The sequence below is a fragment of the Thermobia domestica genome, chromosome 17 (genome assembly GCF_964235325.1).
Source record: "Thermobia domestica chromosome 17, izTheDome1.hap1.1, whole genome shotgun sequence".
Taxonomy (NCBI): Eukaryota; Metazoa; Arthropoda; class Insecta; order Zygentoma; family Lepismatidae; genus Thermobia; species Thermobia domestica.
The window spans coordinates 138,416,215-138,442,126 of record NC_137470.1 but is presented as its reverse complement, the minus strand read 5'-3'; the positions used below and the strand labels follow the sequence as shown (position 1 = coordinate 138,442,126).

Genomic DNA, 25,912 nt, shown 5'->3' with positions numbered 1-25,912 from the left:
AGATAATTACGAAAGAATTGAATTTTGTCTGCCTATTTACTACACCTTAACTCTTCAGTGCCGATATGCTCGCGTGGTACTGACCTCCCCTTCTTTACATGTTCCAACCTACCTACGTGGTAGTAACACCCCCTTCTTCACATCCTTCGACGTACCTACGCGGTAGTGATATCTTCTTTACATGATTCCGACCTACTTACGTGGTATTGACACCTCCTTCTTCTCATCTTTCGACGTACCTACGTAGTGCTGATCCCTACTTAGTTCCGACCTACCTACGTGATAATGACACACCTTTTTTCACATGCTTTCGATGTACCTACGTAGTAGTGATCTCTTCTTCATATACTTCCGACGTCCCTCTGTGGTACTGATCTCTTCTTTACATGGTTCCGATCTCCCTACGTGGAAGTGACACCCTCTTATTCACAGGCTTTCGATCCTACTACCTACGTGGTAGTGATCTCTTTTTTACATTGTTCCGACCTACCTACGTGGTAGTGACACCCTATCTTTCGAAGTACCTACATGGTAATGATCTCTTCTTTGCATGGTTCCCTCCTACCTACATGGTAGTGACATCCCCTTCCTCACATGCTTCCGACGTTCCTACGTTGTAGTGATCTCTTCTTTACATGGTTCCGACCTCCTACGTCGAAGTGACACCCTCTTCTTTACATGCTTTCGACGTACCTACGTGGCAGTGATCTCTTTTTTACATTGTTCCGACCTACCTACGTGGTAGTGACACCCCATCTTTCGAAGTACCTACATGGTAATGATCTCTTCTTTGCATGGTTCCCTCCTACCTACATGGTAGTGACATCCCCTTCCTCACATGCTTCCGACGTTCCTACGTTGTAGTGATCTCTTCTTTACATGGTTCCGACCTCCTACGTCGAAGTGACACCCTCTTCTTTACATGCTTTCGACGTACCTATGTGGTGGTGGTCTCTTCTTTACGTTGTTCCGACCTACCTACGTGGTAGAAACAGCCCATGCTTTCGACGTAACTACGTAGTAGTGGTCTCTTCTTCACATGGTTCCAACCCCGACCTCCCTACGTGGTAATGACACCCCCTTCCTTACATACATATTTCCAACATCACTGCATCGTAGTGACTTTTCGAGTGCATTGTTTGAAATGGTACAACTTCCTCATCGCATAAATAGTCGTCAAGAATCTTCTCTCGCGTATCAGAGAGTAGAATTCTGCACACCAAGTAGTCAATGGCGAAGGAAGATTGTCGATTGTTACTGACGCGTTCTTCTTCAGTCAATCGTGAAGAGTGTCGTGCCAAATGTTTAAAGTGGTATCCCACAATCTCTCAATGCTTCAGATAGACTTTCCCATTCTTTGCTTCCCTTGCAGTCCGTAGCACGACGTCGAGCGAAGTCGTTCCTCTGGCCGACTGCCTCTGGTAACTGCGTAACATTTTCCAGGTAGAAGGAAATAAACTTATATAACCCATAAATTTGTAATAATTAATCACTAAAATATTAATCTTTACCTTAAGATTTATGTATGTGTTCTTATTCAAATTACCTTTGAAATATTTACTATTTTTCCTCTAATCATTGAAAAATAAGCTCCATCGCATTATATATTAACGATAGTAGATTAATAATTATACTTTTAGAATATTTTAAATTTGGGAAACAAGGTATCAATATTCTCTTAATGTTAAAATGTAGCATGTACAGTAATTACCTGAGTAAAAATATTTACAATTTTAAAATATTTTAATTTCAATACATAAGAAAATCCAAATTCACTATTTAAAAATGACGATGGGAGGCTGCAACCTATATGCAACACTCATATATCTCATGCTAGTATTATCAAAACTTACCTTTTAAGACATAATGCATTTTTCAATAAGCAACGCAATAAATAACTTACAAGGAAATGGTTCCTACAAGACAAGTCCGAATTGGACGGAATTTCTTATAGGCACTGATTTGAGGTCGGTGAATAACGTAGGAACAGTCATTCGATTCGCTTTTGCGTACCTTCGAATGTACTTGGATTAGACTGTCATATGATAATGCTGTTCGTGGGTAAGAGAGAGATAAGCGACATTGACAAGCAAGGCGCGGCTTGCTGCACGCGAACATGTGAATTGGGCTGTTTCTTTTGCCAAACTTTGTCTATTACTGTTTACTTTACAAACGCTGAAACCCAGTTTCCGTTCTAATGTTGACCTTCCAATTTGCTACTGCAATTGGTAAACGGTGCGATTTCAGGGACATGTGTCCTCAAAGACTCGTACTTCTCTCCAGGATCTCAACATCGAACACTGTTTCTCCTTTCATTTTCATGTGGAACCCCCTTTACTCAACGGGAGATTTTTCTGCGACGCCACTGCGTTCCTCATTATCGCCATGAGATTCTGCATATTCATTTTGGTATCCACGTGTGGGCTTTCATCGTTCTGTACCGTTGTATTACAGAATGCTTCTATGTTATTTTACTTTTGCATCAACCTATATATCTAGCAAAGTATTCAAAAGCGAATCGAATGACTATTCTCACGTTATTCACCGATCTCATAGTACCTATACGAAATTTCGTGCAATTCGGACTCGGATTACATATTTGTCTTATGTTGCATTCTGTTTTGCATCACCCTATATATCTCGTAAAGTACTCGAAAGCAAATCGAATGACTATTCCCACATTATTCACCAACCTCAAATTAGTACCTATACGAAATTTCGCCCATTTCGGGCTTGTCAGGTTGGGACCATTTCCTTGTTAGCGGAATGAACAAGGTTGATTTAGACACGCCTAAACCATCCAAACAAGTGTGTCTCAATCTGCCTGGAACAAACCATGCTGCAGATTTTTTTCTCTGGAGAAAATACCGTTCAGAGGAATTCTTCGAGATTAAACGATTGTTTCAAGCTAATTATTCAAAGTTTAGAAATATGTAAGATCCCGACATTATATTTCATTGTTTAGGCCAAGTAAATTAAATGTGAGATCATATAAATATACACACAATTCTCAAAATTGATTTCTTTTTCCTTCCTGAGAAATTACTGCGGTGTCCAAGCTTCGTGAAACTATGTCAACAACTGGCAATCCTGATGGCATTTCTTTGATGAAAATGTCAGTATTTGGCAGCATTAAGGATTACATTCTATTAACACTGTCTCAATCATCTCGTGTCTCCACCTGTCTCAGTCTCTCTTACACATCTTTCAAATAGTCTCACAAGAAATAATCGAGTGGAAAAAGTCAAAGAAACGAGGGAGCCATAAACCTTCTAGTGATCAGACAAAAAAAATCGATATAAATAAAAATGAAAGTGACCATGTTTGTGACTTAATAACTCTTGGACCACCGGAACGATCTCGATCAAATTTGCAACATAGATGAGGTTCGGACCTAGGATAGCTTTCATCATTTCACTTCCACGGTACAAAGTAGGAGAGGGGATATATATGACCGAGATTAGTGTCGAATCCATAGTTTTTGGGGTCGCTGAGATGAACAGTGACACTTCCGATGCCGTTTAAATTCAAATTCAGCCCCGTTACTTGGGGAAGGAAGGTGGGAGATAAATATATAAAAGTGATAGAAAATGACATATATTTTGTAGAATTCATAGTTTTCGGGGTCAATGAGACGAACAATGACACTTCCAATGCCGTTTAAATCCAAATTCAGCCCTTTATGTTCAAAATGAAACGTAATCTCCCCGTGCGAAAAACGGATGTTTCATGTAATAAATGATTTGTGGCGCCATTATTTTGATACAATAACTTTTTGTCCCTTCTCTCTGGTCTAGTGGCTACCTCGCATGGGAGTTCCGGGTTCCATTCTTGGTGTGAGAACATTGAAGGCATCACGGTGGATCGGATTCCATTTTATACCTAAAGTGTAGGTTCATGTCTTATATGGGCGTCGGTACTGGAAAATGACGCTAACTCCACGTAACAAACAAAACATACCATATATCATTCTTCAACATGGATACAAAACCCTGCAGTATCAAAGGCGTACGCGGAATTGGGTTCCACGCGCGATTACCGGGTCCGTACCCTGACAAAACTTTGCAATAGCATGCTTCTGTTTTGTCTACACCAGGGACAATGACCACCTGGATTTAAAAAATACGTATTTGTAATAAATTGTATACTAATATTGTGGTGAAAGAACGCGAAACTCTAATGTCGGTGGAGAGTTTATCCCCCATTCCGTCCCAAAGCAAAATCCAAAATAATACTGCTGCAGACGAATGATTAATAAAAATGAATAATTATGAAAGAATAATGGAATGAAAATATGGGAAAGAAAGGGGAGAACCGCAAGGAAACCGACGACACAATGTTATCTACAACAAACTCACATGCCTTGAGATTTAGGGAACCTTTGCCTTAGAGGTAGAACGCTGTACCACTTGAGCCTCACTCTTCGTCAACGCGACTTGCGTTAATTGAGAAAATGACTTTTGTGTTCAGGGAAGAGACAGCCGTTGTATGTATACTGAAGAAATGCCGTGAGATGGTACATCGCTTACTATACGAGTTACATAGAGAAATCGTGTCTTCTTTTGTTAATGACTATCCATTTATACGAGGTATGATCGGATTAGAGATCTTATTTATTCATTCATTGAGAAGTGTGTGTGTGAGCTAGAAGGTGATTGGGAGGTGAAGGACTATTTAGAAGGCGTTTGAGGTTTTAAGACCTGTTATAAATTTTTTGTTATTTTTGAAAGAAAAAGACATTATGCATTTTAATAATTATGGAAAATTTACAATTCTCAACAACAATAATTATAAACTGATTATAATACACATTTAAGTTGTTTTTTTTTTAATGTCGGCCAAGAAATGCTCTTTGGTCCAGTTGGTCTTTCTTTCGGCAAGTGAGACAAATTGCTATTTAATAGTCAACTTATATACAACGTATCGACATGTTTCGATAGAAGAAGTTTTCGTGATATTAGATTTTAGAAACGTTCCCAAGCAAAGAAATAGTTTTGATCATTTTGTTTTTAATCGTAGCGCCATTTATACCCTTCTTACCTGTGTCCTTACTTAAGAGGCGTATTTCACTACCTAAAAAAAAAAAAAAAGCCGAAGAACCACACATAATTTTAATGTTTATCAAATGCTATACTAATATCATACGTTCTATTTGTCGAAAATTTAGACAATAATGGTTCATTTTATTTTGTTTCCGGTATCACTCACTACTGAACGTTGCTGTCAAAATAACTTACCAGGTAGAGTCCTATTACCACAATCTACTTGGTCTGCTGGAATACACCATGCATCAATTTCATCGAAAAGTGTGCCCTCCGGGCATTCCTCAATAATGGCTTCATTATCCCAACAATTATAATATTTATTGCAGTCTGCATGAGGGAATAAACCATTAGCCTGTGGGCAGTCGTAAGTTGGGTCCAATGTTGGATCAAACCCTAATAAAAATGGAAATTAAAAAAAGAAAAATATTATAAAATGTTAAAGATGTTTACGTATATTACATGTTCAAAATAATAACTCCTCGAGTTTACAAAGAATTAGCAGAATTCAAAGCTTCAGCGAAAATCATTAATGTACGGTTTTGGTGAACAATGGCTAAACATTCTGGATGAAACACTATATGGTAAAAATATTATGCGAAAAAGAAATGTGCAGTACACAAAGGTGTATACGAGGTGTGTTCAAAAAGTATCGAACTTAATTTTTTTCCCAATTGACCATTGAAGCGAGGGAGACTCTTTAGTGTGGATGTAAAGAGGACTCTCATGCGCAGTCGTGATTTTTTTCCCGTCCACAGACAGCCTCAGTCGCTGGCAATCGGCCAACGAGTGAAGACGTGTAGTGAGCGGTCGTCGGATTTCAGTGTTCTGTAAAATGACAGGAAAACTTGAGCAGTGATATTGCATCAAATTTTACCAAAAATTTGGCGATACCCACACGGAAACCATTGAATCGGATCGCTACATTCAATTTTGAACGAGAATTTGGGCATGAGGAGAGAATCTGGGAAATTTGATTCAACGTTTCATCGTCAAACACAACATTCCTCTGTGTCGTTAGGCTCCCTAATCACCCGATATAGCTCCGTGCGACTTTTAGTTAATTCTCAAGTGGAAAATACCACTAAAAGGGACCGATTTGAGTCAAGAGAAGTTATCATGCGAAATGTGATGGCACGGTTTCTTACAATTCCAAAACTGGATTCCAGAAGCAGAGCTGGGAGAAGTATGTGCATTACCAAGGAGACTACTTCGAAGGAAATTAGTGTTTCGGATTTTCAAATCAATAAATGTATATTTGCCAACCAAAGTTTCGATACCTTTTGAACACACTTTGTATTTCCCATTCCCCTTTTCCTTCCTGCGTATGACTCTTGTTGTGGAATCTAAACTGCAAATGAACATAATATTAAAAAACTTGTCGAGAAGCTAAGAACAATAGGTGATAAGATGCATGTCCAAAAACAAAAACGATGCTCATGAAACAATATGTTCTATAGCAACTATAGAACTAGAAAAGGTCAAAGTAGAATAGGTTATTTGTTTTAGCTACATACACGGAATTATTAAAGAAAACCTTGAAATGGGAACTAAATAAATGGAAAGGATTTTTTTATTTATATCAGACTCCAGGCCCCAACGAGTCTTGGACTCACTTTAAGAGGCAATACAGTTACATTGCTTATACATATTGAAATACAAAATTAAATTGCTTATACGCAGTAGATATACATATACAAAACTAAAAATAAGACAATATCTGTTGAGTTTATCTTTCCACTTACTTGCTACTTTTTTTCTTCTTTTTAAATGCGTTCTTTATACAATTATACTTCATATTCATAGTTTTTGCTATAATAGCTCTCTTATCCGTTTGTTGAATAATGATTTTGATTTCAACTGTTTGTATTCAGTTGGAATTTCGTTGAACATTTTATGATATAGTTCTTAACCACTTCTGTTCCGTATGTATTTGAAGAATAAGATTCCGCATGTATTTGTTCCTTATATCTTGTCTTATAATTATAAAAGTGACTATTTCTATTTACTATTATATTATGATGTATAGTATATTATTATTCATAACATTAAACATATAATACATAGCTGATTCTTTTGCTAAATAATCTATTGGTAATACTTTAGGGGTTCTATAAGTATTTAAATTTGGGTTTAAGCGTGGCAGATTTTAGAGGGGACGTAATGCCCTATTCTGCAAAATTTGTAGTGGATGCAGTGCACGTTTGTTCGATCGTCCCCATAATATGTTCATGTAAGTTACATAAGAGTGTACATATGCATAGTAAATATCTTTTTAAGGTTCGGCGATAGTATATTTCTAAATCTATTAAGCACCCCTATTATAGGTAAGATTTTTTTTTTACACAAAAGTGCTATGTGTGGTCCCCATTCAAGATGCTGATTAATTTTTATTCCTAGATATTTGGTTTCAGTGACTCTTCTTATTTGTTGACCTTCCAAATAAATATTTATATTATGGTCTACATGGATATCTGTTTTCTTATGGGGACTTGTATATACAGTTTTTTCTATGTTTAGTGAAAGTTTAATGCAGTTCAACCAATCCTGCACTAGATTTAGATCCTACTGTATTATATTTTCTAATGTATTTTTATTTTCCGCTGTGTATGATATATACATATCGTCAGCGAATAATACTAAGGTACCATTTAGTTTTATGTTTGCTACATAATTTATATATATTTAAAATAGGAGAGGCCCCAAACAGGAACCTTGTTGCACTCCATATGTAATTGTCTGTTCTGAACTTGTGAAGTTGTTTACCTCAACATATTTCTTTCGTCTGTTTAAATAACTTCTAAACCATGGCAATGCAAGTTCTTTAATTCCTAAATTACTAAGTTTGTTAAGCAGAATGGCATGGTTAACTGTATCAAAGGCTTTGCGAAGATCAATAAACAATCCTGCTGATGCCTGTCCTTTACCTAAAGCCTCTTCTGTCTTAACACTAATGTCTAAAACTGCTGATTGTGTTGAGGAAGCTTCCGTACTGGTGTTCGTAAAAGAAATTGACAGATTTTAGGTAATCTTCTAATCTAAATTTTACATTTTCTTCAATTAGTTTTGAGAGCACAGGCAAAATTGATATAGATCTATAGTTATTTAGTTCTTCAACGTTTCCGTTTTTATGAACTGGAAGTACTTTAACTATTTTACAATTAGTGGGCATTGTTCCCGAAGTGAATGAATGATTTAAAAGATGAGCAATGTATATGCTTAATTGATCCTTGTAATTAATCATAAATTTGTTGTTTATTTTGTCTTTAGCTGCACTATATTTCGGTTTCAACATTCCTATCATCTTCTGAATTTCGTAGACTGTGACTGGGCTTAGGAAAAACGAATTGTTATTTATTGGCTCTTTCATATATTTGTTAGGACTTGAATCGTTAATCCTTTTAGCATGATTTGAACCTATAGTGAGAAAGAAATCATTAAACATAGCTAGTACATGTTCCGGAGGAACTAATTTACCTTCCATTTCTATTGAGAAATTTTGTTTGTTATTGAAATAGTTTGTATTTCTTATTACTTCATTCACGGTTTTCCAAAACTTTTTAGGTTTATCTAGCGAATTATTAAATTTATTTGGGTAATACATGTTTTCGAGTTTTCTGTTTTCTTTTGTTACTTTATTTCTAAAAAAAGATATATTCTTTTTTTAATATTTCCTTATGAGGATATCTCCTGGTTTTTGAAAAGAGGATACCTCGTCTATTGATTAATTCAAGTAATTCTTTATTGATCCATTGAGCTACTGGTGTATAGGATTTAGTGTTTGAGATTATTTTCTTTTTAACCGAAGTTGAATTTATTATTCCATTATTTAAGAATGAAATAAAATTGTTGTAATGCTTATTTACAGCATTATCTTCATTATTAAGGTATCTTCAAAGTGTTTTTTAGTTTTATTATGGTCAATCTGATGAGAAACCCCTCTTCTGAATTTTCATGTTTTCCTCTAAGCTCAGTTTTCCATCCTTTAATAATTGTTACTAATACCCTATGATCACTAATATCATTTTCAATAGTACATACAACATGCTGTAATTCATAATTGTTAGAATACATATGATCTAAAAGTGACTCATTAGTGTTACCAACTCTAGTAGGGTACTTTGTATTACATAGTAACAAACCAAAGGACATCATTCACACTCAAGTAAAGGTACTCTATAAGTATCTACATAATTAATTATATTAACATTTAAATCTCCATCATACTTTCTATTCTCCGTCATACATTTTTTTATTTACCAATTCCTTATTTCGAAACAAAATCTTGTAACACGTGTTGGACACCTTCCACACGCAAGTCAACGCTCTAGCCACGCTAGAATGTTGTTCCTTATGAGATCAGCTAATTCAAGCAGTGATAGGGTCTGGTCAGCGAGAAGATGAGGGACCATTCATATTCGTCAATGGTGTTGGCATTGTGACGTTCACCCAGCGTCGTGAGAACAATTGGGGAGCTACGTGAAAGAAAGAAGTAGTGATCTCTAGTCTAAAAAGCCAGCATTAACGTCAAGGAAAACCAGTGTTCCGACTACACATAATCTCAAAGACATGAGTCCTACAATTCGGCTGATGCAAGGTCTGTCCAGTACGCAATTTCACCAAGTCTACCAGTATGGAAACACAAACATTTATTTTCATAACAATGAGAATAATAATAATACGTTTATATAGTACAATTCTTCAAAATATTGTCCTTCTACATCGACACATCTTCGCCAGCAAGATTTTCAATCTGCAAAGGTATCCTCTAAGGCCTGTTCAGAAGTGCGTTTGAAACCATACCAGAAGCTGTTTTCACGTTGTCAATTATAACTATATCGATGTCCTTTCAGGAGAGATTTCAAAAGGGGAAACAAAAAGATATCCACAGGAGCCAAGTCAGGTCTGTAAGGTGACTGCGGCAGCGTTGCCACATTATAATTGGTCAGATAGCTCCATCGCGACTTGTACAAGAGACGAAACAGAGTTTTACGAAATCACCCGTTCTTTACCTCCTAGAGTGCGGTAACAAGGGAGCAAGCACTCGTTCGGTAGTTCACTTACACCATCATCGATCCCGGCGGATAGAGCTCGTTGTAACGTACAATCGCTCACAGTAAAATATATGGCATCATTTTTCGGATAGATTTGTAGGTCCTGGTCCTCTAAAGGTTATTGCGCCAAGAGTTTTCTCCTCCCACGAAGAGTTTACTAACTTATTTTAGTTTAACAGGTTAAGTGCTGTGTGAGACCAAGTTGGTCTCACATAACATATTTCCTTACGGCCACGTGATGCCAGGTTGGTCTCACACAAGCTCTGGTTAGGTATGGCTTGGACTATGGTGTCTCACTGATCTCACGTTTTACATTAAAACCTATCACAGTGCACAGCAGTCGGCCTAGTAGTACAAGAAATAGCCTTGGCCTCTGGAATTGTGAGTCCGACGAGATTTTACATGGCTCCGGCCAAAGTGGCAAAACTAGATCGTGTTTTACATGAAATCTATGTTAAACCATATTACTTCGTGTGGATCTAACTATTTCAGAATTTCTTTACCTCAATTCCATTTATAAGATTTATTTTATTACCCAAAAGTCTAATGTATTATTCAAGTCACTCAAAACTGAGGCGAGACAACAATCACGTGGAGTAAGAGTACAACAAAGCATGAAAAAGTTGCCGCTATACTAAACTCGTTACAAACTTATGTGTTCGCATTTTAACGGGACCACTAAGCCTATTCCGGGCGGCAGTCTACCTGGGACAGTCGTGTCACCAGAGGAAAGTACCAATACTACATAGTAGCGATAATACAGAGTTACCTAAAATGAGTAAATTATTATTTAGAAGGACACACAGAAAGCAAAAATGAATATAACGTATTTTGGCCGCAGGGATGTTTTTGTTACGAGATAATTGGCACTTAATCAGTTAATAGTTTATTGCGTTATGGCTGATTTTACACCACACATTTATACAATTTCCGCAATTTACTGAGTCACTGCTTTCACAACAGTTGTGTGTGTATTTAGAGTATCTACAGTTATTGTACTGCGATTTCGTAAGTTTAATCATTGATGTTATATGGATGGTAAATAATGATGGGTGAAAATTAAGGGAAAACATTTTAAAGTAAATAAATCAAAATGGAAGAATTGATGCTATGCTTCTGTGAAAAAAAAAAATGTTAAGAAGTTACGGGCTATAATTTAGAAGTAAGCAAAATTTTCTTTTACACGACTATAAGTATATACACTAAAAGGAAGAAAACGCCATTAAAATAGCACATCATCGTAAAAATAAGTAAATAAAAAGAATATTGTAACCAAAAAGTACAAAAATTATTATAGTATGGTAATGTATGATAAATACGAGAAGAAAATATAACTGAAACCAAAATAGCCTGAAAGAAACTCATAGTAGGTTTATATTGGTAAGGAAATAAATAAAAAGTGCCATAAAAATCCAGGGCATTGTGCGCGATATATTTTGTATTTGTCTACATTTCATATTGCATTAAATTTTATACACATGAACTAAACTACGTAATGCGCAATTGAGTTGAGTGGCCTTGTCAGAAATTTGGACACAGAACACTGAAATCGCAATTCCCTAATGTTAAGTCCACCAAAGGCATTACTTGTGGGTATTTGTTCGATCCTTTATATATCGATCTTCGGTACACAAATAACTATTCATGGATTTAACTAATAGATGTTTATTTTATGCCAGCTAGGGCCTACAAATTCCCTTCATGAGTTATTTCTATTCTTCTAAAGTAATGATGACACTGTTGACAAAGCGGCGAATTTAGACATTCTTTCTTTCAAGTATCCGGCCCTACCGGGGTAGGATAGGCCTGTCCCGTCTTTCAAATGGGCAAATAACTTGAAATATCGTATCTGGGAGTGTGCGCGGTACTTCAGCACGGAATTTTGAATGTGACTGAGGAACGCAGGACTGAGACTACAAGCCTCTATGGAATTCCAGGGGTATCACAGGAATGGCTTCGCTACTGACGGGTTGTGGTCATACCATGGCATTTGGTATCAACCCTAAAACGGGGAGATGAGCTTGCTTGAACGCTCTTGAGATACCTGCAGAGTCCCACTTGCTACCGGGTTTTTCCATCAGCATTCATAAATGAAAGCAGACTTTGATCAATTACTCAATGGGTAAATCGCATTATCATACTTGTGATATACTATGTATATGTTAGCGACTGCCCCTAGAAATGGCGGTATCTCTGCAACTGAGCTTTAGTAGAAAGGTCACGGAGAATCGACCCGACCAGTGATAGAGTGGAAGAAGGGTTTTTGGGATCCTTCGCGTATCAGAAATATCCTTATTCCTCAATCCACAACGCTGGAGATTCAATACTAAAGAAATTCGAAATACACGGGTAATGGTGGTGTATTATCATAAGTAGCGGTAGAGCCGTATGCAAAAAGATACCCCGCACCATAGTCAAGTTTATGTTCTACCACAGGAAAAGGCCAATGAGATGACCATCCCTTCAATACCACCTGTGTCTGTTAAGTGTATATCTTTTAGTATTTTCGAATTCTACATTAAAACGTGCACTGAGAAAAATCCGTTATCCGGACAGTGGTATATTGTACAAATATACGGAATCTATAAGTTTACTACGGAAATCTGTACGGAGCATACGTTATCCATATGCTACATACGTATTGCCTTTTTCCCGCTTAGATGTTACACCATTCCGCTGCAGAATGTCAGACATCTAACAGTCTTCTGTATATTATATACATCAGCTGTAGGCCTGTGTTATATCGTCCATCTGTATGTGAGATCCGCACCGCTTATATACAGGCCCATAGCCAGCCAAAAAATGTAGGGGGGGCGGAAGAAGTTAGGGGGGCCCGATTCAACCATATTATAGTTCATCACTATATTATAGTTCATTTGCAAGGCTACCGTGAAAATTTTAGGGGGCCAGCAAAATTTTAGGGGAGGCCCGGCCCCCTAGACCCGACCTGGATACGGGCCTGCCTATATACAGTTCTTTCTGTCATGCGAAAAGTATGTACGGAACACTTTTACGGAAAGTATTATAGAACATGCGTTTTCAGTTACACATTTGCTGAGATGTTACATATAGTCGTACGTTAAATTCAAAAAATACAGGATTTACGCAAGTAATCTACGTTTTTGTGTATGCCAAATGCTTTTTCTTTCTCTGTTTGTCATTTTGGAAACTAATATTCACTTCGTCCCAAACTAATTTTTAAAGCAAAAATGGCATATTATGATTTGATGTTCACTTCTCAAATATAACTGTTCCTGATTGGAGCTAACGTGCTTTGATGTTTTGCTACTTTTAAGACGCAAAAAATCAGGACTTTTCCAGCTCCTGAGCTATTGACAGTACATTAAATGAAAGTTTAATGGATTTTTTAGGAAAGGATTTTTTTAGGAAAGCTTGAATAAATTCAGCAAATTGACTTGTAGAAACTACTCACCTGTAATAAGAACAGCAGCACTGGCAATCAAAGCACCTAGAAGAAGAAGAAATTAGGTTATTTTAGAGACTGATATCATTCCCAAAGATGTTTATGTCCATGATTTACCTTATAGATTAACCTATTATAATAATAATCCAGACTGCATATACACCCATGTATGTGGGACCAAATCTTATTTTCTACCGATTCACGTTTAACATGAATTATTTCACTTCTATCATTTTGAACTTTTATCATTGCACTTTGACGGTGCAACTTAGGGGAGGGGGAAGGGGGATATATATATATATATATATATATATATATATATATATATATATATATATATATATATATATACTACCGGCCAAAAGTATTGCATCACCCATGGAAATGCTGTAAATACGTACAAGGTGTACCGATTTTCATGAAAATATGTTGGAATGTTACACATAAATTATCGTTAAGTCATTCTGAAACGTTTCTAAATTTGTCACCAGTAAAATAACTTCTCGCGATCAAAAGTTAGTTCAAAATGTTGCGAGACCTCACTCTCACAGCAAAAAGAAAAGTTCTTGACAAGTAGGAGGATAATATGTTTTTAGCTGGTATAAATATTAGCATGAATACTTGTTTACATACAAAATGAAATGTCATTGTAAGTACGAAACCAGCTGCAATTGTGCCTAGTTTTCTTGTCTGTTCGCCTTTCAGGGACCATTGGTCATCAAGATTTGTCAGCTAAAATATACTAAATAAGTTATTGTTTGTCCGACACATATGAACAGTATGGCTCAACTTCGTGAACTTAGTAAAGAACAAGGTGCTGTTATTGTGGAATTGTACACGTTAAAGTTTTCTATGTGACAGATCGCTAGAAGAGTGAACATACATCAATCTACAGTTGTTCACACTATTCAACGTTTCAACGAAACTGTCAAATGTTAATCGTCGATGACCTGAAAGACCGCGAATAACGTCAAAGAATAAAGATCAGTTTATTGTGGTCACAAGCAAACGTCAACGAACACTAACTGCCCCAGAAATTCGAGAAAACCTTAATGCTACCCGAGAAACAGTCGTATCTGTTAAAACACTAAAACTCAGACTTCGAAAACACGGTTCATCAAGGGGATGCATTGCACCACCACCAACAAAAAACTTTTGAGTAAACAAAACAAACGTAAACGATTGCGATGGGCTCAAGAACATAAGAATTGATCAGTACAACAGTGATATAAGGTGCTCTTTAGTGACGAAAGTAAATTCGAAAGTTTTGGAAGTAAACGCAGAAAGTTTGTTCGTCGACTTCCTGGAGAACGTATGCTCGAACAATGCATTAATCCAAGTGTCAAACATGGTGGTGGGTCTGTCATGGTATGAATTGTATTGCTGGTGAAAATGTTGCTGATTTAGTGAAAATTGAGAGAATAATGATAAAGATTATCATCGCATCATGGAGAGACATGCTCTACCCAGTGGCAAAAGGCTTGTCGGTCAGGGATTTTTCAACAAGATAATGATCCCAAACACACATTTCATTTGTGTAAGTCGTACTTAGAAAAGAAAGAAAGGCGAAAAGAATTGATAAACATGCGATGGCCACCGGAAAACCCGGACTTAAATCTCATCGAGTTATTGGGGGATGAGTTAGACAGAAACGTTCGAAAACGTCGACCAGTTAATAAAACACAGTTGTGGGCACATTTACAAACGTGTTGGAATGGACTTAAAGCCCAAACATTACGGAAATTACTCGCGAGGATGCCTAGGTTTGTGCTCCTGTATTGAGAGCTATTGGTGGATATTTTGATGAATCCCAAATTTGAATGATTTCGTTTCACATTCTGACTCTTCTGTTTTGGTTTTGTGTTACCCTTTTTTGTTTTGCTTCGCAAATATAAAATTGTTCTATTTGTGTTCATAATTATGTGCATTCATTTCGTTTCCTACTGATATCGGTGGTGATGCAATACTTTTGGTCGGTAGTGTATATATATATACAGGGTGTTTCAGATAAAACGTCCAGTGCTTATAAATCCGAAACGGCTGAGAATAAAAAGATGAAACAAAAACTGAGATAGGAAAATGTCATAGGGCGCATCACATGGTGTTGTTGTGGTGACCCCCAGGGCCCTTCTTCAAGGGGACCCAGGGGCCAACTTCAAATTTTCAAATGGGAACATGTATTGAATCATACCTCATTCAATAGTACTTGAAATACGAAACAACTTTTGTAGGAAACAATTTTCGATTAGGGGCACCGTTTTCAAGATGGCCGCAAAAAGTCCTGTATCAGTTTGAAGTTGGCACCTAGGCCCCCTTCACTGGGTTTCCTGAGGGTCACCACAACAACACCACTTGATATGCTTTATCATCGTTTCTATCTCAGTTTTTGTTTCATCTCTCTATTATCAGCCGTTTCTGATTTAGGCCTATAAGCACTGGACGTTTTATCTGATACAGAACCCACTTTTTGCGGCCATTTTCAAAACGGTGCCCCAAATCGAAAATGGTTTCCTACAAAAGTTGTTTCGTTTTTCAAGTACTATTGAATGAAGTATGATTCAATAGTGTTTACATTTGAAAATTTGAAGTTGGCCCCTGGGCCCCCTTGAAGGAGGGCCCTGGGGGTCTCCACAACAACACCATGTGATGTGCCCTATGACATTTTCCTATCTCAGTTTTTGTTTCATCTTTTTATTCTCAGCCGTTTCGGATTTATAAGCACTGGACGTTTTATCTGAAACACCCTGTATATATATATATATATATATATATATATAAAACTTTAATGACTCTTGAACCACTCGACCACTCTCAATCATATTTTCAACATAGATGAGGACCGAGCCCGAAGTGTTTTTCATTATTTCACTTTGATGGTGCAACTTAGGGTAAAGATTGCGGGGAGATATTTAAAAATGATCGAAAATGACTGACATTAATGTTGAATTCACAGTTTTCCGGGTCGCAGAGATGAACAGTGACACTCCCAATGCCGTTGAAATCCAAATTTACCCCTTTATGTCCAAAATGAAACGTATTCTTCCCGTGCGAAGAACGGGAATTCTGCCACTATATATATATATATATATATATATATATATATATATATATATATATATATATATATATATATAATGAAAAAGAAAAAGGCTTTAAATGTATAAACTCTACGAAAATATTGATTCTAGGAATCAAATATAGTATCTACGCGACACAAGAAGTATTAATCTATTTACCCATAGTAAGAAAAGATAAGGCAAACACAGAAGAATATTGTTTTCAGGTCTTACAGGAAATAAAAAGAAATATGAGGAATTTAGTCTCACAACGTCCGATGAAATGGGAAGATTATAGCCCTTTGGCTCGTTTATGGCAGATTTATAATGGAATGAAGCGCAGTTACTCCCAATTGAAGAAACCTTACTGAAAGTACTTTCCACTTATCACACCGCCAACTATTATGAATGGAAAAAGAGTTTTCGATAAATTTACTTATTTTTTCCCCATAGAATCCGAATGTGGAACGAAAGATTCAGGTCCCCATTCAAACTTTTAAAATTATTCCACACCCAAAGGGGCGAGTGCGGGCTAATTTTTATCATAGATGAATTTCTCCCTCCAAAATATTAACATTGTATTGAGAACATTTTTTTTCATTCGGTTGTTTCTCCAGATATTTTGCAGTCTCAAGTTACAGTAACTCACCCCGCCCATTGTACTAATATCGGTGTACAGTACAGTATGAACTAGGATGGCCGGAACAGGTTCCTGGTGAAACCGGTTTTAGGCTCTGAAAGGATCCGGTTCTAGAAGATCCGTTTCCGGAACCAGGTTTTCTGATCCAGGTCTTGAACCGGTTCCCAAGATCCAGTTCCGGAACCGGGTTTTTCGGATTCAGGTCTGGAACCGTTTCCGGAACTGGTTCTGTAAACCGGATCTCCAAGAACCGGTTCCGACGGAGCCGAAACTTTGTGGCCATCCTAGTATGAACTTCACTTAAACCATGCATTTTCAGCCCTGGCACAAGTTTTGGAGCTTCTGCTCACTTCGACTGCAGATTGTTGTTGTTGTTAATCCAGTTTTCATGACTCGTGATCAATGATTTCAGAAGTGACTCAAGATCGTTACGCTTCAGTAGAGTCTCATAGATAGAAATTTGATCGAGTAAATGTTTTTGAGTCAGAACACGTGCGACCCAAACATCGAGGTTCTTTCTGTAGCCAGCTTTCTCAAAATGTTTTAACACTCTTTGGTGATGAACTTTTAGGTCATTGCCGATGTCATGACTTTTTACATGTCGATCTTGTTCGACTTTTGTCAGAATATCATCCTACATTTGCTGTGATTGGTCACCCTTTGCTAGAAGCATCTGGACATCAAAAGTTTCAGAACGAAGTCGACTGAACCATCTTTGGGCTTTTCTTTTGATAGCGTATCTTGCCCATAAACAGACCCGTATTTATATATTGTGCGCTTCTGTGCTCTAAATAATTTGCCGCAAAAACTTATGTCTCAAACAAGGAAATAAGTCATGATTTTGCAAACATACCAGGTCTTCTTGAGTAGCAGTTTAGTATTACAAGTTACAAAAGTTACAACGTAATTTTAAATGGACTAATTCTCTCAATGATGATTATGATGTGATGTTCTGCCCGAAAGTAGGTGACCATTGGGGGGACGTCACTATGAGACACCAATTGGTGATAACTAGAGTCCGGATTTTTATGTATTATCAACCCCCTAAATATGTACATAAATATGTAACAAAAATCGCTTTAAAATGTAAGAAATATGTAATATTATATAAGAATATGTAATATTACATATGTTACATATTAATGAAAACGTAATATTAACACGCGCATGAGTATGCAATATTTAAACGAATTATGAAAATAAAAGGGAAAATCTATACTTTATCCTGCTTAATTCAAGTCCCCCAATGAAGTGAAATGTTTGAACAGCTGAGACAGCCATACGTCACTGAAGTGACTAGTTGCAGGATAATAAAAATCAGACGCGAATAAAGGAAGGCGTGAATCGGCTAGAGAGAAACAGGAAAGCCATGGGAAGAGCAATGCATACGGCATATGTACGTCAGAAATTTCATGTGGTGTGGTGTGGTACCGTTTCAAATCTACAACCTTTTACACTAAATGCGCATCCGTCACCGCGGCACAATCTTCAAATGAATTATATGCAATATACAAATGTAAATACTAGAAGCAATTTAAGACAAAATGTGTTGTGTGCAGGGAAAAGCAGTCCTATATCTTTTAAAATAATACCAGCTGAACTAAGATTGAAGAATATGTCCACTAATGAACATTTTTAATTTGAAATAAAGTACTTACAAAAGATGTGCCTGCAGTTTAACTGTGTGTTGTTACACAATGGGCTACAAGATACATTTCCAAATGATCAGAAGTAAAATTTTGTCATCGATCGGATAAAATATTCTTGTATGCAGAGAGTGATCTCTCCATATGACATGAGGTAACAGGAGCGTATTTCAACAGGGGGATGTAGTTGGGGGAAATATCTTCAGGGGGGTTCTTGTTTCACTACTGAGAATCTCACACACTGCCAATAGGCTGTCGTAGCCCAGGTTTCTTTCCAGCACTGCGTTTAGTTTCTTTCGAACTTTTTCTCCTACATCTCCACACACACCTTGCATCAGTGTCTTTGCATCGTCTATGATTTCCATGGATTCCGGAAGAGGCCGCCCAACAGTCTAGCTTTTTAATGCTTGTAGGTAGCCAACCAAAATTGCTGTCTATGTATGCGATATCACACGCTACTTTTGAGTCATTAAACAGTTTTTGAGCAATGCCAAATGACACATCAGACTCCGATGGAAATGAATGAACAACAGGCTTAATTTTTTGAAAATGTTCATTGTGGACATGAACTGCCTGTATCCAAGTGCCCCATTGCGTTAGCACAGGCTGCGGAGGAAGGCACGTCTGGCATTTGATCTCTGTATACTTGAACACGTTGTGAAGCCTTAACAAACATTTTTTTCGTGGAAAAAACTAGTTGATTTACTTCGCAAAGGTTGTCTCTCACCTCTTCAGCAGCACGTTGACGAGCATAGGCCATACAGGTGAAATGAATTAAGTGAGGGTTAAAAACTAAGTGCTCAAGCCGCTTTTAACATGTACGCTGCACTGTTTGTATAGAGAACAAGGACTTTTTTTGCCTGAACTCTTCCCGGCCACAACACTTTAAGACCATCGTTTACAAAGCGAGCAATCGTGGAATGATTCGTGCGTTCCAGCAATTTATTCGCAATAAGATAGGATTTAGATGGAGCATCTTCACTTAACTTTTCAATCACTAAATTTGCTACATAACGTCCTAAAACGTCTGTTGTTTCGTCCACAGAAATCCAAATATATGAATTACCTATTTCTGCCCTAATGGTATCTATAGCTTCCCTATAACAAACTTTGAGATAACACTTTTGAAGAGTTGATTCGTCAGGAATTCGACGCCCGCAGTACTTCTCCAGAAAAGCACGGTATTTTGGCACTTGAACTTTGTTCCAAGGAATCTTTGCTGCTACCATTGCTTGACACAAGTCTTTGAAAAACTCACTCACTGAAGTATATTGATGCTTTTGTGTCAAGAGTACTTGCTTTTTACAGTTTTTAAATTTTTATTTCTTGCATGGAGTGCACTTCGTACATGTTGTTCTGAGATTTCATTGAATATCCACTTTTTTTTTATCACACACTTGGCACAACACCGCTTTAACGTCCGTAGTAAACGCATCATCGATAGTTACCCACGACCGCAATTTCGCGGATAAAGTTGAGGCAAACGGAGCCCTTTCTAACTTCGACGGCAATATAGAACACGGGCGTTTTGGAACTGCAATACTAGAGTACTGTCCTCCTGTCATTCAGTTAAACAAGCGAAGTTCTTTGAAAGCTTAAGTTACCTGCTATGATATTGCCATTGTCGCCAGCTTCTTGGAACGAACTCTTGCAGTAAATTCCTGGAAGCACACTGGCATACAGTTTTAACTTGAATTGCAGGATTTGCTTTCATCTTTTTCCTGTTCGATCTCCGATAACAATCAAATAAACTTCATTTTAGGAATTACCTGGCCAGTCGCCTTCAGGCACGTGATCTGTCTTCCTCCAGAGTTGAGAATAAAGGGCGCTGCTAATGTAACCCAGAGGGAGGATTTTTACTTGTTTCTTCGTATATTTCTTTTGTTATCGGCGAAAATTTTGCGAAACATAGTTTGACAAATAAAAAAAGAGAGAGAGATTTCTCTTTCGGTAAAGAAGCGAAAAGATAGACATGACAAAACTGAATCTAGATGCAAGCCTTGCACAGTTGGAGAGTTTTTTTTATTTTAAATTAAAATTTCAGTAAACGCAAAATTTTAAGACAGTTTTATATATAAAAAAATATGTAGACACCATAGAAATATGTAATATTTTTCAAAATATGTAAAAATATGTAATATGAAACTTAAGTTGAAGCACTCTACAGGTGTGAATCACAAACATTTAAGGGTTTGACGAACCTACATATGAAGGAAAAATCCGTAATTACATACAAATCCGGACATTAGATATGAGCATAAATCTCCTTATCATTCCTCACAACATTAGTGATAACTGATAAGAAAAATAATTGTTTACATTATTCGCCGTCGGTAATAGTTTAATAGCGTCTATATAAATAATACAATAAGCTGTCTGTCTGTAGCGCTTTTCAACTCGAGAACCATAATAGATAGAAACATAAAATTTTCATATGTTTTAAAGCTCTCAGGGAAATGATCCAAACCACCTGTTCCAGGTATCTAGGTTACACTTGAGTTGTGATATGGGGTGCAAAGTCCCCATTAGAATAACATGAGGGCATTTTAAAAATAATCAAAAACAACCAATATTAGAGTTGAATTCAAAGTTTTTGGGGTCACTGAGATAAATAGTGACAGTTTTAATCTAATTACACTTCAAAGTCATACTCCACTGCCCAGGGATGGGGCGAGATTTTAAAAGTAATCGAAAGCGACAGATATTAGTGTTGAATTCATAGTTTTCGAGGTCGCTGAGTTTAACGTCATCAGTTTTCATGATATTCAAGTTCATCCTCACCCCTTGAGGAGGGGGTAGGAGAGGATGACTTCTTAAAAAATAATCAAATATGCTAGCTAATTAGTAACTACTGTAATTAGAGTGAATTTAACACATTAACACATTTTCTCGCGCTTGCGCGGGGCTCTGCGAATTGCTAGTTTTAAATATTACTTTATTGTGAATCTTTTTTTAAAATCCAAAATTTTGCCGCCTAATAAATTCTCCCGCCCTGTGCTCGAGCACAGAATAGCACTTACCTAAATACGGTCCTGCCCATAAATAGCACAAATGTTTCCAGGGACCTGATCAGCATTTGTGTCTTTACCGAAATGAAATCGTAAAATGTAGCGCAGTTGCGGGAAGTTCACTTATTTTTACAGCGCAATACTTTACCTCTTATTATAAGAATTGCAGATTCAAGTATCAACTATCAAATGGAGCTAGGTCTGATTCGTTGTTATACAGATATCCTGAGATTTGGGACACTAACGCCATCTTATGTCCAAGGTTCAATATTTTTAGACTATCTGATATGACTAAATCCTACATACCTGCAATGCATAGTTTACGTACGGTTAATATTATGGTGATCGAACAAACTTTTCAGTTCTGTGCGTACATAAATATGAACTTCATATCATTCTGCCTTAGGAATGCGCCTTAGACGAGACGATGCAGAATTTTCTTACAAAATTCGAGTCGAGACAAAGCTCTTCCATTAGAGAAATATACAATTTTCGAGTCGAAACATAACATCATTGTTACAGCACATTTTCGAGACAAAGCAGTCTCAAATCTTGTCTCGTGCCCATACGTATTCTTCGTTTGTAAATTAACGTATTTTACATGGAAATTTTGCAAATAAAATCTCTTATTTTTAATCTGCATTCTATTTTCTTTCTAATTGAAAGACTAGAGTAAACAAAATCTTCATTGTTAAAATCTCTTTTGAGGCTATTTTAGATAACGTTCTTTCTATCGTGAAATGAGGTAATCGCTGATAAATCTTAATAAAATCTGATTGTACAATATATCTTGTGGGTAGAGATCATTATTTCAAATTATCATAACGGATGCTTTAAAAATATTATCTCCTTATTGCGTAGTTGAGTGACCAAATCAACATATTTTATTGATAAGAAATAACAGCATTGCTATCACAAAGTTCAGTTAAGTGTGAATCGAGTTTAATAGATTGTTAGATACACGTAACGATATTATTTATGTGAATCCTAAATTCTGGCGACAAAATGTATTTGTTTTCGACAATATTTTCAACTCTCTCTTTCAACTAAGGAACATAGTTATCTATCAGCTACTTGATAATCGTAAAAGATCGAAATTTACGGGTAGCTTACTCACAAATTGAAAATGTGTGACATACAAAAGTTTCATTTTTCATGTCTTTTAAATTATTTTAATTTGAATTTTGTAATTATTATAACGTGGAAAATTCAAGAGCAAAATGAGAATTTTTGACTTTCGAGATGGGATTTTATAACGTTTAATGTTGCCATCATTGACTGAAAATAAATCCCGCAGCGTAGATCGAACTTAAACAGCCATGTTGGAAAGTGACCCTAAACGTAATACCACCGTAACTCTTCTTGTCCTGGTAGTTGATACATTTTTCAAGAGATTTACTAATTTAAATAAAACCAGATGCAATTGTTGCATTTTCCAAATCATCTATATAAATGCGTACATATTGCAATGATAGTGTTAAGGTTGTGTTATTTCTTCCACTAATTAATCTCAGAATTTTTAGATAGTCATGGTAGCAGTTAAATGTACCAAACTCCAAGTTTAGGCAGTGTTTTCTGTAGCAAAGAATGAGCTATGCTGTGCTAGTATCCTTCCCATTCGGATTTTCAAACAAGTAATTTGTAAGTAATATGGCTCCTCTGTATCTAATACTGAATAAGTTCCCACAAATGTATGCGATAAAGAGAAAACTCAGAGTGTGCGGTATTGGAATTGAACCTGAAATTAGTGTCTTTGCTGATTGAAATGCTACTTTCGATGGCTAAGTTTTATAGATAAAAGCTTGAGCGTACAAAAATACAGAATTAGGATTTGGTACACTGGATACCCAGTTACTAAATAATTCAGGTCGAGCTGGCATACTAGTGTTATAGAGGTAAGGTTTGACACCTTCTTGACTGTTGGAGGCGGTTTCAATTTTAACGTATTTTTTAATTATTCAATTGGAATAATCACTTAAGAACATTATAATTAATGATGATAATGTTGATTCTTGATAACGAGATACATGTATATGAATAATCCTTAAAATAAAGTACCAAGTATACTCATGTTCACAATGGGACCAATATCACCTATGGAACTTGTGAAAATAGCAAGAAACTGTATTTGGATAATGAAACTAAACTCAAAACAGTACTGAAATAGTAACCAGTGTATTTAGACAATTGTTTATATTTTATGGACTTCGTGATTTGTCCTAGCTGCAGACGAAAACAAACTAGAATGATAAATGGAGGAGATTACAGTAACATCTACCGGAAAGCCACATAAACAAAACTTCAATAGCCCTATCTGGCGGAAATATACAGAAACATAGAAAAACGAGTATAATTGTTCTTTTAAAATATGTACGTATAAACAGAAATTAACACGAATATACTCGGGATTTTATATTTTATAGAACACCTACTGACAAAGGAAGTAAATATAAATCCTGTCGAGCATATTGCGTATCGGTTTGCTTCAACGTAACACAAAATCAGCATAGCAGTTATAATGACTTTCTGCATTTTTTCTCTTTTGTTGCTGTAAACAGAAATTTGTGAAGACTGGTACGGAATGTGGCCCTTCGTCATGAAGACACTCTAGCATTTACAGTATCAAAAAGGCCACATCCTTTACAGTACCCATAGACCATCCAAATTGTAAGCGCAATATCCTTTTACATACCTATTAAACACAAAGTACTGCTACTCTTCATGGTGACTTGTTATTCCTTTCCTGCCCAAACTGAAACTGACGTCTTTGCTGACCGAAATGCTACTTTTGATATCTTTATTTTACAGATAAAAGCTTAGGCATATATTTTAATAAGTACAAGAAACAATAGAATTCTATCAGATAAATTATTTTCTCTTTTTTCAAGTTTGAGATAAAGCTATGATTTATTTTCTGGGAACTTTTCAATATCGTAATTGCAAATGAGTTCAAGAGCACAGTTATTAATGCAATTAGAGATAATAAAGCACTTCAAATATTAAAAACGTGACAGTTATTGTTGAAAGTGTATCCAATATCGATATGAGTAATTGATAGTACTGAGAATTGTTTTATATTTAACATTCCGTATTACATTTTCTTTCCTTTAGGTGAAAGCAGTTTATTTTAAAAAAATCCTATTGATCCAATGTTTGCTGACATTATCTTCACTAATATCTATAACTATACTAGTTACAATATCTATGCATGCAATAGTTCAAATAATATCAGTAGACTCTTTAACCAGAATCTGAGAATGGTTTAAAACTGTTTGACACCACTTGAACTCACTGACTGATTCTTTCTAAGCAGTAAAGCTATATCCAAGGATGTTATAAAATAGAGGATCTGCCAAAACCTGTCTTCATCCTATGAACTCAATGAAGCCAAAAAAATAACCGAGCATTGCCTGAGCTGACACATCTGATTGGCTGCTCTCGTTCCCGCCATGATAGTTGGCTCGAAACATTGCGATCTTGAGTGGGCAGAGTGGGTGTGGCGAAACTGTGACGTATGGCTTCACGATTTTGTTGTATGAGCAGATCCTCTATTTTATAACATCCTTGGCAATATCGGTTGTTCGGAAAAAAAGAGTACAATTCTTCAGGTCAAAATAAAGCAAAAATATTATATAACGGTATACCCTGCGGGGCTTCCTTCAGCCGTTATGGGGAATCAAAAACTTCACTATGTGGCAACGTCGGAGATTCCCTTGGAACCGTTAGCATTCTCTACGAATCCATCAAATAATTATGTCAATTCTTACGATTCTTACCAAGGATGATTCAATGACGGCACTTAGGGAAAATCCAAATAACTATAGTGTCTTTTTGTTATGTCCCTTCTCGATACAAATATAATGTAAGCGAAAAACTGTTTTGTATATACAAGGTGTCATATATATGCCACAAGGGAAATTTAATCATTAAATGGGAAATTTAATTACGAAATCTCCTCCAGGGCACTGAAAAAGAGAGGTCGAAAACGGGTATAGTGATATCTATTGGGTACACATCGTTTTGACTTTTGACCCATTGTTTA

The 25,912-nt window shown here is 36.5% G+C and overlaps 1 protein-coding gene across 1 annotated transcript in view; it reads right to left on the bottom strand.

Moving 5' to 3' along the window:
• Window positions 1-24,663, bottom strand: part of LOC145673734 (uncharacterized) — a 38,606-nt gene extending 13,943 nt beyond the window's left edge. Inside the window, exons 1-3 of the mRNA XM_081743454.1 lie at window positions 24,563-24,663; window positions 13,530-13,565; window positions 5,238-5,438 (exon numbers count right to left, since the gene is read on the bottom strand). Of these exons, the coding sequence (XP_081599580.1) occupies window positions 5,238-5,438; window positions 13,530-13,565; window positions 24,563-24,593 (268 nt within the window). The 5' untranslated portion in view covers window positions 24,594-24,663. The remainder of the gene's footprint in view (window positions 1-5,237; window positions 5,439-13,529; window positions 13,566-24,562) is intronic.
• Between the last annotated feature and the right edge of the window lie 1,249 nt (window positions 24,664-25,912).